Here is a 16,339-nt window from a genome sequence, read left to right as displayed (position 1 = left end):
AGGCTGTTTCCATAGCAACGGAACTAGACACCCTCGCGGGGCCTCCCACCTCACCCCGGTTCAGCTCTAGAACAGCCACGAAAGGCCGCTTCCGTTCCTCCCGCCTCGGAGGCTTGCGAACGCTCCTCTATTAACCGAAGAATTCGAGCTCCTAGTCTCTGATTGGCTCAGGCAGATGGAGGGGGTGGGATGTGGCACGGCGGGGCGTGGCCTGCGGACGCTGAAGCTGGAGTTTTCCTTGCGGAGCGGAAGCCGACTTCTCTCGCCCCGGAAGTGCAAGGATCGAAGTCGTACAGGTGCGGATTTCGCGGGCGAAGCGTCTGTCTTCGAGATGCCGGGAGCCGCGGCCAATGGCTCGGAGTTGTACGAGAGCATCGAGAGTTTCGTGGAGACCCTGAAGCGGGGTGGCGGGCGGCGCAGCTCCGAGGACATGGCTCGGGGGACCCTGGGGCTGCTGCGCCGTATCATCACGGACCACCGCTGGTCCAATGCAGGTGAGGCAGGTCTAGTTCTGTCGCGTCCCTCGTCACTGTCCGTCCCCGATCCCCAGGCGGAAAGTCGCCCAGGCCTCATCGTGCTCGTGGCCTCTCACGCTCTCTCCCTCGGACTGCAGGGGAGCTGATGGAACTGATTCGCCGAGAGGGCCAGAGGATGACGGCCGCGCAGCCCTCAGAGACCACAGTGGGCAACATGGTGCGGAGAGTGCTCAGGATCATCCGGGAGGAGTATGGCAGGTCAGGACAGGGGCCTTTTCGCAGGAGCGCCTCCCCTTCCATGGAACCTTTAGTGGTGAGCAGGCCCGGTAACTTAAAAGACTACACCTCCGCCTACCTCCCTCTTTGGGTCTTGTTGCCTCCGTAGACTCCACGGACGAAGCGATGAGAGCGATCAGCAGGAGTCCTTGCACAAACTCTTGACGTCCGAAGGCCTGAGCGAGGATTTCAGCTTCCATTATGCCCAACTCCAGTCCAACATCATTGAGGCAATTAACGAGCTGCTAGTGGAACTGGGTAAGAGTCCTGATCCCTGGTGGACAGGACAGGTTACAGGCAGATGAAGGAAGAGAAGACCCTGAAAGTTGTTCATCAGCAGAGATGGGAGAGCGCCAGTTATATGGTTCTCTGAGCTTTGTCCTCTATCCTGATTAAGAGGAAGGGTTGGATGGAGCAGGACTAAGATAACCCTCTCTACGTTTCTTTACAGACCAGCCCTTTATAGACTGCTGCAGAGACTGTTAGGACAGAGCTTTATTTTCATTTTAAAGATGAACTCCCTAAAACCACAGGTGACAGACTCATCACCAAATTTCCTCTTGAATTTTGATGCACACACAGGCACCACCTCCATTCCCCTTGTCTTTGTGACCCCTGAGATCTGCAGATATTCATTACAATCAGAGTTCCCCAAGGAAGGAAGAGGCGGGGTCTGTGTATCTGGAGCTGCTGCTTCCAAATTCCTCCCCTATTTTTCTTCTGTGGCCTCCTTCTCAGGTGGAGGTGTTGTGGCCACCTTTTGGAGGAGGAGGAGGAGTCCTTTTAGGGGGAAACTGTTTACCCCACTCTCAGCATTTTATGATTTCCCAGATAGGACCATTTTTTGCCTGAATTCGGTGTCTCCAAAATCAGTTGTAGGGAGCTGGTGTTGTGGCCCGACAGGGTTGGGGGGGCAGGGAGGTAAGTGGATGAGTTGGGGGTTCTGCTGGGTAGAGGGTAGACTGAGAACTTAGGAGGTAGAAGATCCTAGAGGAATGGGGCTTTTAAGAAAACGTGACCTTCATGTTAAGTCCATTTACCCCCTGTGTCACCAGCATCTGCTAGGTGGGCCGTCTGTGTGAAGGGCACCCGTCTCTTTCATGCTCTATCACGTCAGTGTTGTAGCATGGTAGTTCCATATTTTCCTTGCAAAACTGATTGTTCTTGCAGAAGGAACAACAGAGAACATTGCAGCCCAGGCTCTGGAGCACATCCACTCCAATGAGGTGATCATGACCATTGGCTTCTCCCGAACAGTAGAGGCCTTCCTCAAGGAGGCTGCCCGAAAGAGGAAATTCCATGTCATTGTGGCAGAGTGTGCTCCTTTCTGTCAGGTAGGGGGACTGCTGGAGTTGCTAAGAAAAATGAAAAGCGAGGAGGGAATTAAGAAGTGATAGATGGGCTCCACGCTAACTTTGACTTGATAAGCAAGACATTGAGAAGATAAAGTAAAAGAAAACATTAAGGGAATTTTCAAGTTGTTCATCCTGTCAACATTCTTAAACATTGGTTGAGGTTAGGTGAAATGCTGGGTTCAAGAAAAGAAATAATATTGGTTCTTTTGGGAATCAAAATAGGGTAAATTACCTTGGGGAATGACTGATGCTTGGTCTGACCTCGCTCCATCCCTGTGTAAATAATAGGTCTTTCAAAAGGAAAAATGTAAGGATGCAGGATGTTGTAACGAGCCAGGTGCTATCCTGTCAGCTCTGCCCAATTATACAAGCAAGCAGTATTTCCAGTTTTGTGGCTGTTCTGGTGCTCCTGCGGAGAACTCCACGTTTATTAGCTTCTCCTGCGCTTCCCTGCAGCGTACCATGAGGAGAGAATACCTACCATGGGCAGGAAAAGGGGTTATCTGGTGGCAGTTGTATGCCAGTTGTGCTCAGTATCACAGAATTCTCCAGATACGGTTCTGCTGGAGATGCCTTCCTCTCTCTCTCTCACTCTCTCTCCTAATGTGAGCCTTTCTCTCCTGTTGCAGGGTCACGAAATGGCAGTCAATTTGTCCAAAGCAGGTATTGAGACAACTGTCATGACTGACGCTGCCATTTTTGCTGTTATGTCAAGAGTCAACAAGGTGAGTCTATTTGGACTTCTATTGAATTCACGAAGACTGTACATCTAAAATACTGATTGTATTTTTCTCCCTCCTGTAATATCCATGAGAAATGAAAGTTTCTAACACCTTTTGAAAGTACATACTTGGGCCTTTTTAATATATCAACTGAATTTCTTTTCCCTTTATCTGTTTCTTTTTGTTTGTTTTAAAGATTTTATTTTTTTTTTAAGCAATCTGTACACCCAGTGTGGGACTCGAACTCACAACCCTAAGATCAAGAGTCACATGCTCTATGCCCGAGCCAGCTGGGCACCCCAGCGTAGCTCCTTTTTGGTGAAAGCATTGAAGAGAATGAAATCTTGCTAAGCTAAGCTCGGCAGCTACTAGGGATTGGGTAGAAGGTCCCTGCTTTCTGACCAGAGACCTTGGCAGTGGTGGATGATGAATAGAAAGGCTCCCGGCTTCTCAGGAGCTGAGGCATAGACCTCCTAGAAGACAGGGCTAAGAGCGGGAGGTGATGCAGCTTCCGCTCATAGACTATATTCATTCTTTCTTTGGGAAGGCACTTTTGAGCTAGAACTCCTTAGCCTAGAATCCCTTTTCCTTTACTGCTGTGTGACCCTCATGATGCCAAGATGGAGGCCTGAGCATTCAGCCTGTTGTGCCCAGTGGCCTGTTGAAGGCTCTATCCCTGGGATGACTCACATTTTGCTTCCTGTTCCAAAGGTGATCATTGGCACAAAGACCATCCTGGCCAATGGTGCCCTGAGAGCCGTGACAGGAACTCACACTCTAGCACTGGCAGCAAAACACCATTCCACCCCGCTCATCGTTTGTGCTCCCATGTTCAAGCTTTCCCCACAGGTATGTCCGTCTGTCTGTAGCCAACAGAGAGAAGGAAGCCAAAGTGTAGGCTTGAACTCCGGGCCTTCAACCTACTCACTTTGGGGCTTCTCTTTATCTGTGTTTGCTAAATGGGTTAGACCCAGTAGAGGCTGGAAAAAGCCACAGCAGTCTTCAACCAGGAAAAAAAAATGTTTTTTTTCTTAATACTTTTCTTAATGTTCATTCATTTTGAGAAAAGGAGTACATGCACGAGCAGGAGAGGGGCAGAGAGGGAGAGAGAATCCCAAGTTGACAGTGTAGAGCCAGGTGCGGGGCTCGAACTCATGAACTGTGAGATCATGACCTGAGCTGAAATCAAGAGTCGGACATTCAACCAGCTGAGCCCCCCAGGAGCCCCCAAAACTTGATAGTTAAAACTTGTCAGCTTTGAGAAGTCAAAATTATAAGGTCAAGGTAGTACACAGTTGGCAAAGGCCCTTTGTTTCCACTGCCACCATTCTCCATCACCCTGTCCATTTCTGAAAATGCCGAACACGTTGAAACTAGGAACATAGGATCAGTTTTATCTGTCATAGTTGGAGGGACCTTCCTCTGTAGCCTGAATACAAACAGTATTACAAAGTGAAGAGTTATTTCATTAGCAATAGGAGCTATTTGTAGGTCTCTTTTTTAAATTGAGGTGATAGTCACATAACATACAATTAACCAGTTTTAAATGTACAGTTCAGGGGCACTTACTACATTCACAGCATTGTGCAACTACCACTCTCTGGTTTCAGACCTTCATCATTCCAGCAAAACACTCTGTTCCCATTACATAATCACTCCCTATTGCCTCCTCTCCCCATCTCCTAGGAATCACTAATCTGTTTTCTGTCTCTGTGGCTTTGCCTGTTTTGGATATTTCATATAAAAGAAATCATACAATATGTGCCCTTTGTTTTTGACTTCTTTCACTTAGCATGATGTTTTCAAGGTTCCTAGAGAACTTCTTTGTTTCTTTTTGTGGCTGAATGATACTCTCATGCGTGGATATACCACAATTTATTTATCTGTCCACCCCTTGGGTAGTTGGATTGTTCAGCCTTTTGGCTTTAGTGAATAAAGTTGCTGTAAGCATTTGTGTGCAGGCTTCTTTGTGGACATGATTTTTATTTCCCTTGGGTATGTACCTAGAAGTGGAATTTGCTAGGTGTGTCTCTCTTTTTTTTTTTTTTTTCTCTTGTCTAGTTCCCCAATGAAGAAGATTCATTTCATAAGTTTGTGGCTCCCGAAGAAGTCCTGCCTTTCACAGAAGGTACAGAAGTGTGTGTGTGTGTGTGTGTCTGTGTGTGTCTGTGTGCATGTGCATTTGGGTCCTTTTGCTTTTGTTTTGGTAGTCAGTCGGGGTTGAATGCTGCCAGGTTGTGCTTTTTATCATACTTCTTGTGGAGACTTCTCTTGAGCATCATAGAGTGCATGGGGACCTGATCTAGTCTGTGTTCATTTTGTTCTGGGACTAATATATTTAACTGAGTGTTGAGGCCATGGTAGGTTGGATCACCCAGCATTGACTGGGTTTGGCTTTGCACATTGCTTGACATAGGCGACAACCCAGTGGGAAAATAGACTTGTTTTCAGTTGCTGTAGGAAGTCATTTTGGTGAAGTGGCTGGCAAAGGAAGTAGGCTCCAAAATGTTCCTACCATAAAACTTGCCTGTAATCTTGCCTGTGTTGGAGTCCTTTTCTCTGACTTCTGGAGGCCGCAGCTATGGCCAGTGAGCCTGCCACCTCATCAACATAACATGGCCTTAAACACCATCTGAGAGCAAAGTAAGTACTTGGGGTGCAGTTCTTCTTAGAAGTTGAATAACTTCATTTATTCACACATTCGTTCTTTCAAGAATTATTTTTTGTATGTATCCACTATGTATCCAGCACTACTTTAGCCACTGGGGATGTAACAACAAACAACACAAATAGGCCCTACTCCCATACAGCTTACATTCTGTTGCAGAAAACAGACAAGAAAGTGTCAGGTCATGGGATGTTTGGGGAAGAGAACAAAGAAGGATGATGTAATTGGAAGGTGGTAGAAGACCACGTTAGTTTGGGAAGGGTCTTACTGAGAGGACACTTCAGCTGAGTCCAGAACAAATAGACCCCACCATTTGAAGGTCAAGGAGAGAGTCTTCCAGGCATTGGTGCAAAGGGCCTGAGTTAGGTTCATGCTTAGCCAGTTGGAACAAGATGGCCACATGGCTGGAGAGAAATGAGCACGAGGGAGAGCGGGATGGATTATAATTAGTGTAGTGCAGTGGGGAGGGATCAGATCTTGAGGGCTGCTATCCCAAGTTGGAATTATAAGGGTTATGCAAAGGCATTGGAGAGTTTTAAGCAGGGAGTGGTATGGTCTGAAGTCCTCTCTTGTTTGTACTCTGCTCAGTTTCCCTTGGGATAGCAAGTATGCCTGCATTATTGAGCCTAGACTCTATATTCTATTCAGTTATTAGTTATTAGAGCAGATCCTCAGTTTTATCTTTAACATGTGTAATTGATTGCATTTCAGGGGACATTCTGGAGAAGGTCAGCGTTCACTGCCCTGTGTTTGACTACGTCCCCCCAGAGCTCATTACCCTCTTTATCTCCAACATTGGTGGGAATGCACCTTCCTACATCTACCGCTTGATGAGTGAACTCTACCATCCTGATGATCATGTCCTATGACCACGACTCATTTGGAGCAGAAGCTGCTTAGCTAAATATGGAATGGAGAGGGACTTCAGTGCGAGTGCTGAAAACCTCGTCCTTGTAATGGGGAGTGAACTGGAGCCAACCTAAAAAACTTAATACTGTTTCCTGCCTTTTTAGGCATCCCATAACAAGGACACACATTCAGGTCTGTCTCTTGCCTTTCCGATCTTAACAGGAGCAGTGGGCCTTGACCTATTAATTTTGTACCTCTTAGGGCGCCTGGCTGGCCGGCAGCAGAGCGTGCGACTCTTGATGCTGGGGTTATGAGCTCTGTTCTCATGCTGTACATAGAGTTTACTTTAAAAAAAAATTTTTTTTTTTTGGATCCTCTTAGTGACCTGGGGAGTCTGTTTTAGGAACCTAAACTTTCTGGTTCAGTGGGGTATTAAACATAACACTGAAGACCTTGATGGGATATAGGTTTTTGCTCAGAAATGGCTACCACACCTTTTCCTGGGCTGTGCCAATAAAAGCTGCTTGAAGATTCCTGAATTGGTTTATTTATTGTTCTGCTCTGGACTGCCCGGAACAGCAGCAGCAGAGCCCTTTCGGTGCTTTGATAGAAGGCTGTAATTAGAGGGAACCGGCTAAGACAGAAATGCAAATGAAAGTATTTACAGTTTCCTTCCTGATTCACTGGCAGTGGTCCCAAACAACTTGTTAGTAATCTAAGACAGTGGTTCCAAAACCACTCAGAGTCATTGGGGAGCCTAAGAAAATATACCGTCTTGGGTTCTATCCCAGACTTACTGCATCTGATCTCTGGGATGGCACCTGAGAAACCACTTACAGCTTCCCAGAAAAGGACTCTCTCATGTACTGTTAATAGGACTGTACACTGGTACAACCTTCTATAGAGCAGTTTTGAACCTGCATTTCCCAAATTATCTGTACAAGCAGATGGAGATATAGAAAGGAATGTCTACCACTGGAGCAGCTGTGGTGTCACAGCCTAGGTGTCCAGCAGCAGCATTTTGTATTCTGTTAATTAAAAACAAGGAAGGTTGTGGATAAGCATGACATACTGTGGAACATTATGTATAGACTGCAGTAGAGGTTTCAAAAAGGCACCTAAAGGCAATGTTTGGATTAAGGACACTTTGGCTGGTTCACCCTGTATATAATTTGAATTAGTTACCAATAATTAAAAATGTGAAAATAGGGGCACCTGGGTGGCTCAGTCAGTTAAGCATCCAACTTCGGTTTAGGTCATGATCTCAGGGTTCCTGAGTTCCAGCCCCACATCAGGCTCTGTGCTGACAGCTCAGAGCCTGGAACCTGCTTCAGACTCTGTGTCTCCCTCTCTCTCTCTGCCCCTCCCCTGCTCATATTCTGTCTCTCAACAATAAACAAATGTTAAAAACCTTTCTTTAAATAAATAACAATGTGAAAATAAAATAGAATAACAAAAGCATGAAGATCACATACTAAGCACTTTTGGATTTCTTGCTTCTCTCCGGAGCTCAGCAGCTTTGGCACTTCTGCACCCACATTCCCAAATGGCAGCCGTTGGGCAGCTTCTGACTCCATTACATGGAAAACCTCCTTTTCTGCATTTCCTCCCTGGTCCATTTAACTCCTTTATGTTATCCACCTAACCCCTAGAGGCGTTTGATTGGTGAGCCTTGAGTTAAAAGAATGGGACAGATGTGTAAGGAAGTCCATTTAATATTGTTCATTAAAAACAAGCCGGGGGAAAGTCAAGCTGCAGAGCAGTATGCATAATATGACCTTTACTTCATTAAAACAAAACAATATGTTCGTGCAATAGGATAAAAGTCTGGAAGAGTAATACCAAACAGTGGCAAGCTGGAGGTTATCTTCTAATTGTATTTACTATGTCCATATATTATTTCCATTTTTTTATGTGTCCTACTTTAGTAATGACCTTTTCAGAAAGTCTCCCAAGGTAATCCAGGTGATCTGCCGTACTTGGGCACCACTGGTCCAGGGCAGAGGTCCAGGGCAGACTTGAGCATACCCAGGAACCCCCTGAGATGCTGGTCACAGCCCAGCTTCCTGTCTCCTGTGGCACTCTCTCTGGGGTGGAGGGAGGGAGCACCAGGAGTCTGCATGTTTAACAAGCACCCCAAGGGATTCGAACAGGTGATTTGATAACCATGCTTTGGTAAACACTGGACAGAGGTGGGCTATGAGGGAAAGGCTTCTACATCAACTTGAGATAGATCTTTGCCTTAGGGCTCTTGTCTTCCCTGAAAGAGGGAAAAAACAAGATTGAAGAGGATCAGTCTAAAAGATGGGCGTAAAAGCTCTGACTCAGAAGAGGCTGACTCACTCGGGCCTCAGTCTGTCAATTTTTTTTCTTAAAGCATCTAAGACCCCGCGCTTTCTCAGTGAAGTGGCTTATAGCTACCAATTACGAGCAATTGTGTCCTCTGAAGGCACCAATTCTAACAGCAATTCACTTGGGTACAACTGTGTGGTCTGGAGTAAAAGCAGGAGTGAGTCAAGGAACTTCAATCTGTTTCTGGCTCTAAAAATGCTTTATGATACTTGTCCTTTGTGCATCTTAGTCTCTGGGTCTAAAATTAGCACCCACATTCTTCCCAGGCATAAGGGAGATAGATGAAGGTGCCAAGGGTAGAGGCTGTCTCGTTTTGGTCAACTTTTAAAGTGCCTGGGACAGAAGAACGGCACCAGTGCATGTTCTTCAGGCTCTTCAGGACCTCAGTTAAGCAAACCCTCGTTACAAAGCTATATATACACCTCATTCTTCTATTTCCCTCTCTCTTTTTAATTGGAGAAGGAGTAAATATTGGAAAGGGGAGAGCCTTATCTGAACAGGGAGACACAAGCTCCATGTCAACTTCGTACGTCTGGGCCTTTGTGCCTGCCTTTGCCAGCAGGACTCAGAAGCGCAGGACAAAAACTTGTAGCTTTAGGTTGAAAAGAATTAATAGAAAGAGGATTCCATGGATGTGAAAGGCCTCCCGAATAGACCAAATAAACCAAGTTAGATAACTCACTCAACAGTTTGTAAAGAGACTTTTCCCACGGTTTATATCTTCCAATTTAGGCGGAGGGCAGGAAAGGCACAATTCTTGGAACTCAAATAAGGAACAGAAATTCCTAATTTAGCCTCAGAAATCTCTGAAAACTACTCCACCAAGGAAAACTCAAGCGTAAAGTGATACCTCAAAGAAATAAATGCCGGTATGGGTAGGATCATACGTTTCACAGATGTGCTTCAAAACCATTTCTCAGGGCAATCTGTTGGCTCAGTCCCTGCGTTACTGAAGACTGCCAGTCCTGTGATTCCATCATCGAGCTACTTGATTCTATAACATATGTAGAACGCAGGACATCAGAACTGTTTTTGCTATAAAGATAGTACCAGATGGTGATGTAATTACTATAAAGGCCCCATACTATCCACCTGTCCTCGCAAAAACTCTCTCTGCAGACATGCACCTAGTTGACACAAAGGAGCTATTCTGAAATGTGGTTTGGAAGTGTTTTATTTCTGGCCTACTTTGCTTTGAATTATTCTTTCATTCACCAAACAGCTGTTCCAGGTTATTGTGCAATGGCTAAGCAATTATTATTAATAAAGAGCTTATAGTCTAAGCTTTCAGTCTTCTGTACAACACTCACACAATGGCGGGCAGCCTTTGAGCCTAACCACACTTGCAACAGTGATTGCTTGATGTTTATATTAAATACCAAGCTGAAAAGGAGACTTGCAGTAGTGTTTTTTCAGGCATGTTACATTTAGAATTAAGACCTGCCTAGAAAAGAAGGAAGCTACTTAAAAACTTGACGTTTCCTAAAATTCATAAATTCTGTGCAAAATTATGCAGTTTACTCTAAAAGAGAGGTAATAAAATACCTTGAATAATAATGATACACTAATACACTAATAGCAGCAGCTAACTCCAACTCCAAACCATTNACCTTTTTTTTTTTTTTTTTTTTGGCCAGGGGAGGGGGTGGGCGGGCAACCACCACTGCATATGCCATGCTTTTGCTGTTAAACAAGAGCAAGTTGTTTAGTCAGGCAAGTTGTAAGGGTAAAGTAGGGCCAGTTAGCTTCTTCAGACTGCTACCTGAGTCACGCTAGCTTATGGGCTCCAGTAAGCTCCATAGATTCCGACATGTTAGACACTTGGGCCCTCCAGACTGATCAGGCTGCCTGACCTTTACCAGATGTTTCAGAGCACAGGGTGCTCTATGACAAATGAGCACAGGGTGAAAATGATCCAAGGGTCTGCAAGATCCTAAGCCATAGGACAGCCTCTTCTTTTCTTTATAGGCCTGCAACTTCTGATACATTTAGAGGGGATGCATACATTAAGTTACCAAGTGATGAATAAATGAAGAAAGAGAAGGAAGGGTTTATTTGGTGAGGTTATCCAGATTTTTGGTTTCCCAGACATCCTTCTCTTCTGAGCCCACCTTCTTGCCATCTCACTACTGATAAGCAACTTCAGCTGAGAAAGTGTGAAAAGGCATGACAGGTAACAGCAAATAAACCAGTCAGTTCTTCTTGTTAGCCTGCTTTTGTAAAGGTTCTGATGGAACGGAGTGGCACTTCAGATGGAAAATGGGTAGAAAGAGTCCGACTTTGTCCCAGAAACTGCTCTTCCCTTCATTCAGACATGCCGCCACTGGCTCCTGCTTGAAGCTCCCGATGAACACAGGTGTCCATGCTCTCTGGGAACAGACCTCTGCATCTGTTCTTCTCCTTGGCATGGCCTCCTCAGGCCCCTGCACGTCTCTAGAACTTGGTCTTGGGCCCCTTCCTGCTCTGCCCCTGTTTCGGCTGCCTTATTTTTTTTCCACTGTTAGGTTCAGATCCCATCTGTTCATTTCTGTCTGGTCTTTTCTTTGCCTCACTCTGATGTGTGATTGCTAGAACCTCTCCATTCTCAACTGCTCACAGACTTCCAGATCACCAGCTAGGTTCTGGACCTTTCCCTAGCTCTCTCCCCTGTCTCTTCCCTCCCTTCTAGCCTACACTCTAAGCTTTGCCTTAAGCTTTTCTGAGTCTAGCCCCTATTATCATCTATGGCTTTTCTTACTGACAGAACTGTTACCTCTTCTTATCCCAGTAAAAATGACATAGCTATAACTCCGTGATCTCTAAACTAGAGGAAGTTACCACATTCTATCATCAGTTTTCTTGTCCTGACTAAAGCTAAACTTCTTTTTTTTTTTTTTATGTTTTTATTTATTTTTGAGAGACAGCATGAGCAGGGGAGGGTCAGAGAGAGAGGGAGACACAGAATCCAAAAACAGGCTCCAGACTCTGAGCTGGCTGTCAGCACAGAGCCCAACGCGGGGCTCAAACCCACAAACCGTGAGATCATGACCTGAGCTGAAGTTGGTCACTTAACTAACTGAGCCACCCAGGTGCCTCTAAAGCTAAGCTTCTTGAAGACATGCACCCGATTTCAAATATAATTGTGATGAATGTTCCCAAAAAATGGAACTCTTGAGAATGGCTTCATCGCACATCACATCTTTCAAGTTTCACTCTGAAGTTAATGAAGTCTCCACCAACCAGAATCTAATAAAGTTGAACTACGAAGTTTACAAACTGGTAAGTCCCTAATAAATTAAAAATATATGGGCAGCACGGGATAACAATGGGAAGGAGCATGCAACGTGAAGCCACCCAGATCTGGGTCTGAATTCTGGCTCTTTTAGCAAATGGAGTAACAGCTCTGAGGCTTAGCAGTCTCACTGTTAAAAGACACATCAGCAGGATGCCTGGCTGGCTCAGTCAGTTGAGCATCGGACTCTTGGTCTTGGCTCAGGTCATGATCTCACAGTTTGTGAGTTCATGTCCTACTCCGCTGACCTGACCAGGCAGAGCCTGCTTGAGATTCTCTTTCTCCCTCTCTCTCTGCCCCTCCCCAACTCATGCGCGTGTGAGTAAACACTCTCTCTCTCAAATGAATAAATAAAACTTAAAAAAAAAAAGAGATTAGCTTGCTAACAGAACTGTTTTAAGGATTAGTAATAATGTACACAAAGCATTGGGTATATACAGCAGGCCCTTAATAAACGGTAACATTCATTCTTGTTATTGGAGCCAGAAAACTTGTTTACCATTAGTTTACCACTAAGTAACTGTGTGATCTTAGACAATCACTTAATATATTTCAGCCTTTGTAAAATGGGGAGCGTAACACCACCTTATCTCATGGGTTGCCAAGAAATTCAAATAACACATGCAAAAATTATTTTGTAACCTTGAAGCACCACAAAGGTGTTAATGATTACTATCATGTGTTAGTATGCCTTTGCGCTGGGGCAAGTAAAAGTAAAAACAAAACAGAACAAAACCAAATCCTAACAGGCAATAAAAGTAATGTTAGATATTTTTGGCTAATAGGTTGGTTTTATGCTGATGCATGCAACTGAATTTATAAATTATGAAAACAGGATAATTATCCCTTCCATTGCTTGAGTCAGGCTAGCCAGGATGATTATCACATTATTTATGGAGAACTTTTTCTAATCCTCTGCTATTCTCAAAAAAAAACAGTAGTCTGAGATTATAGCAAAACATTTTGAAACTGCACCCGTTATCTTAATATAAGAAATATCATAACACTTTTTTTAATCCCACAAATTGGTCTAACCTGAAAAATACTTTAAACCCCTAGGACAGCTGGCCTCGTATCACTCTGGAGAGTGAAAGCAGAGATCCAGAGGCCACAACACCCCACTGGGCCTGGAGGCAGAGACCCTGACAGCCCTGTAAATCCCCTGAAGACACCCTCCTTTTGAAGGTCATGTCTCCCAGTCTATGAAACCGTTTATATGTATTAAGAAGAATAAAGGCCATTTTTAGACAGTGGTGCCTATTCTTCAGGGTTCCAATTACGTAATTCTACAAGGATCCCCTTGAAAACCAGTGAAGGCTTTTCCTGAACCTTCTCTGAGATACACACTAATGAATGCAATACTTCATTGCTCCTGTAAGATTCACTGCAGGGCTGCTGGCAAACAGAGTTTTCTTCCATGAGTACAAATGTGTTTCCTGTATTAAAAAATGAGAAAAATCACTCCATTGATACAAAGGCCAATTTCAGCAGGCTGCAAAATACAAAAGTGGAAATTCTCACTGCAATGTCTTTCTCATTGTACGGGATCCCAGTTGCAATAAAACATTACCAGCTGGTTTTTTGCTTTCCTTTTTGTCTTTCTATAAAACTTTAGTCTACTGAGTCTTATTAACCAGAAATCAAACTTTTTAAAAAGGTAGAGGAAATACAGATTAAGGATGGCATAATAAGCATTTGCACAAAGATCAGTCCTGGTCCCAAATGAAATTATGAGGCCATTAGATAGGCATTCTGTAATAAAACTAAGATATAATTTGAAAGAGACCAAAAGAACTGTTGTCTCCTGAAAAATTGTAGAGAACATATCTGGTTAGGTTGAAAGAATAAATGCTGCTTTTTGATATGAACATTGTTTTCACATGAAGAGATACTTTTAAAGTACCAAGAAAATCATAGTTTAAAAAACAAGTCCTAGTACTTTGACCATTTTACCAGTTGGGCTGTGACAGTATCAGACTCTGAATGAGGTCTTGCAGAGGCAATAAGACACACAACAGGACAAGAGTTTAAATTGTCTCTCTTCTATCCTGGTCCTTGTTTCTCTCCCTCTCTTCTTAACATTTTATTTTTGAGAGGCAGACAGAGTGCAAGTAGGGGTGGGACACAGAGAGAAGGAGGCTCCAGGCTCTGAGCTGTCAGCACAGAGCCCGATGTGGGGCTTGAACTCACAAACTGTGAGATCATGACCTGAGCTGAAGTTGGATGTTCAACCGACTGAGCCACCCAGGCGCCCCTGTATTTCTTTACCAACGGTTTTTAATCCCTAAAATAATCTAACTATAGGTCTGATGAAAGACTGCAGGGGACGTTTTTATTGAGTGTAGAGAAACTCTTTAAGTCTGAGATTTAGAATGCAAATTACAGCAGCAGCAGTGAGGGATCAAGAAGGCTTGGGGGAAGGAGGGGATCAACGGAGCGTGGCTATGGGCTGTCTAGGAAGGCAGAATGGATCCCCGGGAGTTCAGCATCAATGCAAACTATGAGGCTGGAAAAAATTGCAAAACCAAAACCAAGCCACCCTCTCCCTCCACCAAAAAAAACCAAAAAAAACCCCACAAATGAACCAATTAGTCATTAAATTTTTTATCTCTAAATAAGTTATAAAAAGTAGATGTTAAAAGGCAACCTCCTGTGTCCGTGGCTGCAGATGCATGAACTGTCTTTAGCTTGGAGGGACCATCTGCTCACGACCTACTGATCATGTTGCTTGGGGCCCCAGGGGACTCGGACTCTGCTGGTACCTGCTGCCCATGCTCTCTGCTCAGAGGCAGTTAGCGTCCCTCTGGTTCCTGACGGATCAATCATTCTGTTCTCATGGTGGCTCACAAGGAGGCATGGATGCCCGCAGGCCACGCCTTGTTTCACATCTTTCCGCTTTTCCAAAGAGATGCCAGGCCTGGGCCATTTTGCGAAGTTTAGCAAGATTGGGTTTAATCTGTGGGAAGAAAGAGAACAACTCCCATATGCAGCATGAAAAGCCAAGTACCATATAAAAATGTCCTAATTACAGCTATTCCAATCTGTTCAGATTTCTGATTTCTGGGTTCAGGAAAGACTAGAGATTTCCTTAAGATAAGTAGTACTGCAAACTTTAAATCTAGATTCCCATCTCTTCAGGAATGAGGACAAAAGTTTTTTTCATTGTCCTGTGAAACAGTAAGATTTTAATGGAGTAAAGCCTATTGGATGCATCAGAAAACTTCATGCAAGTAATGAATTCACAGCCCTTACAAGGAAAGGCCAGCAAAAGAACAGATTTGGAAAGCAGCAACATGGACATTCCTATTATGCTCCTGTGTTCTGTTTCATTTAAGATTATAACAAGAACAGAAAATGTCTTTAATTTAAACCACTCTGTGTCTTTATTGCATTATCCACGTCATTGTTCCTGGGCTGCTGAGTAATCAAGGCCAAACCATAATGTGAAAATCTCCTAAGCTTTGTTTCCTGACGGATGATCCCCAAATCATAACTCTAAAGACCCTTAGAAATGGCTACCATTTCCAGGAAGGGCACCACCAAGACACTGGCTGTTGAGGTTGTATTTGCTAGCAGTAAATTTGCTGTGTTTTTACCAACTTACTGTAGCTCCAGAGACACCTTCTACATCTTATCAAACCTAGAGCCAGTAGGCCATAGATGTTCAGGGTACATCAGTCTGTACATGTGTTAAGCTTAACAAACACAAAGGCATCACATACAAAGGCATCACGTGTGTAATCTGACAGTGCAGCCTGAGCTCCATGGTGAGTCTGAGCTAGAAGATGAAATGGTGAGGTTTTATATAAATAAACTTTCAATGCATGCTTTTCAAAACTCTGGTATTTTGGAAAGACTTAAGACAAATTACAGTTGGCTGATAGGAGCTGGAGAAGAAAGAGAAGATAAACTTTGCTCCTCTTCTCCGATTAGTCATTACTGTACCTGTTTTTCCTGCTCCAAGTGGTCTATGTCAGCCAGCGGCAGCATAGACGGTCTCCCGTGAGCACACTGGAATGGCAGCTGGCACCGAGACAGGGCTTCGATAAGGCGATAGCTCTCCTCCCGGCTCAGGCCATCATTAAACTTAATGGCCCCTACATGGAAGACAGAAACAAGAAGGTTGTGGTGTGTATAGTGGGAAACCAATGCTGACTCTGGGCCGGCGCCAGATATCTGGGAAGAGTAAAATGCATCTTGGGCTTATTTCATGTGACCGAGACTGCTTGAAATTGGCACTTTTCAACACGTGGATGAAACTAAGGTTCATGACTCACCTGTGCCTCAGTTTTTCCTTATGGAATCACTGTCTTTCTAATCCCTAGAGGAGGCATTCCTTCACTTGTCAGGATTTTGCTTTCATAGTTTTT

At 44.3% G+C, this 16,339-nt stretch overlaps 2 protein-coding genes across 3 annotated transcripts in view; one reads left to right on the top strand and one right to left on the bottom strand.

Annotated features, from left to right (window-relative positions):
- Positions 1-252: 252 nt before the first annotated feature.
- On the top strand, positions 253-6,880 carry EIF2B2 (eukaryotic translation initiation factor 2B subunit beta). The gene is made up of 8 exons (XM_077750733.1): positions 253-494; positions 614-734; positions 862-1,010; positions 1,923-2,086; positions 2,737-2,832; positions 3,541-3,678; positions 4,891-4,957; positions 6,209-6,880. The coding sequence occupies exons 1-8, from the start codon at positions 332-334 to the stop codon at positions 6,364-6,366; spliced, it is 1,056 nt and encodes a 351-aa protein (XP_077606859.1). The 5' UTR covers positions 253-331; the 3' UTR covers positions 6,367-6,880.
- A 7,419-nt stretch (positions 6,881-14,299) lies between these two features.
- MLH3 (mutL homolog 3) overlaps positions 14,300-16,339 on the bottom strand; it is a 28,143-nt gene continuing 26,103 nt past the window's right edge. For both annotated transcript variants that reach the window (XM_077750701.1, XM_077750702.1), the window contains 2 exons: positions 15,915-16,066; positions 14,300-14,925 (listed from right to left, as the gene is read on the bottom strand). In XM_077750701.1, coding sequence (XP_077606827.1) covers positions 14,803-14,925; positions 15,915-16,066 — 275 coding nt within the window. In that variant the 3' untranslated portion in view covers positions 14,300-14,802. The remainder of the gene's footprint in view (positions 14,926-15,914; positions 16,067-16,339) is intronic.

This window comes from Crocuta crocuta, unplaced genomic scaffold (assembly GCF_008692635.1).
Source record: "Crocuta crocuta isolate KB4526 unplaced genomic scaffold, BGI_CrCroc_1.0 scaffold186, whole genome shotgun sequence".
Taxonomy (NCBI): Eukaryota; Metazoa; Chordata; class Mammalia; order Carnivora; family Hyaenidae; genus Crocuta; species Crocuta crocuta.
Note: the sequence above shows the minus strand (reverse complement) of the source record. Positions and strands in the feature narration are given on the sequence as shown.

Coding starts and splice junctions, on each gene's coding strand:
- EIF2B2 (XM_077750733.1), top strand. CDS start 332: ATGCCGGGAGCCGCGGCCAATGGCTCGGAGTTGTACGAGAGCATCGAG. Junction 2,833..3,540: donor TTATGTCAAGAGTCAACAAG/GTGAGTCTATTT, acceptor CCTGTTCCAAAG/GTGATCATTGGCACAAAGAC. Junction 3,679..4,890: donor TGTTCAAGCTTTCCCCACAG/GTATGTCCGTCT, acceptor TCTCTTGTCTAG/TTCCCCAATGAAGAAGATTC.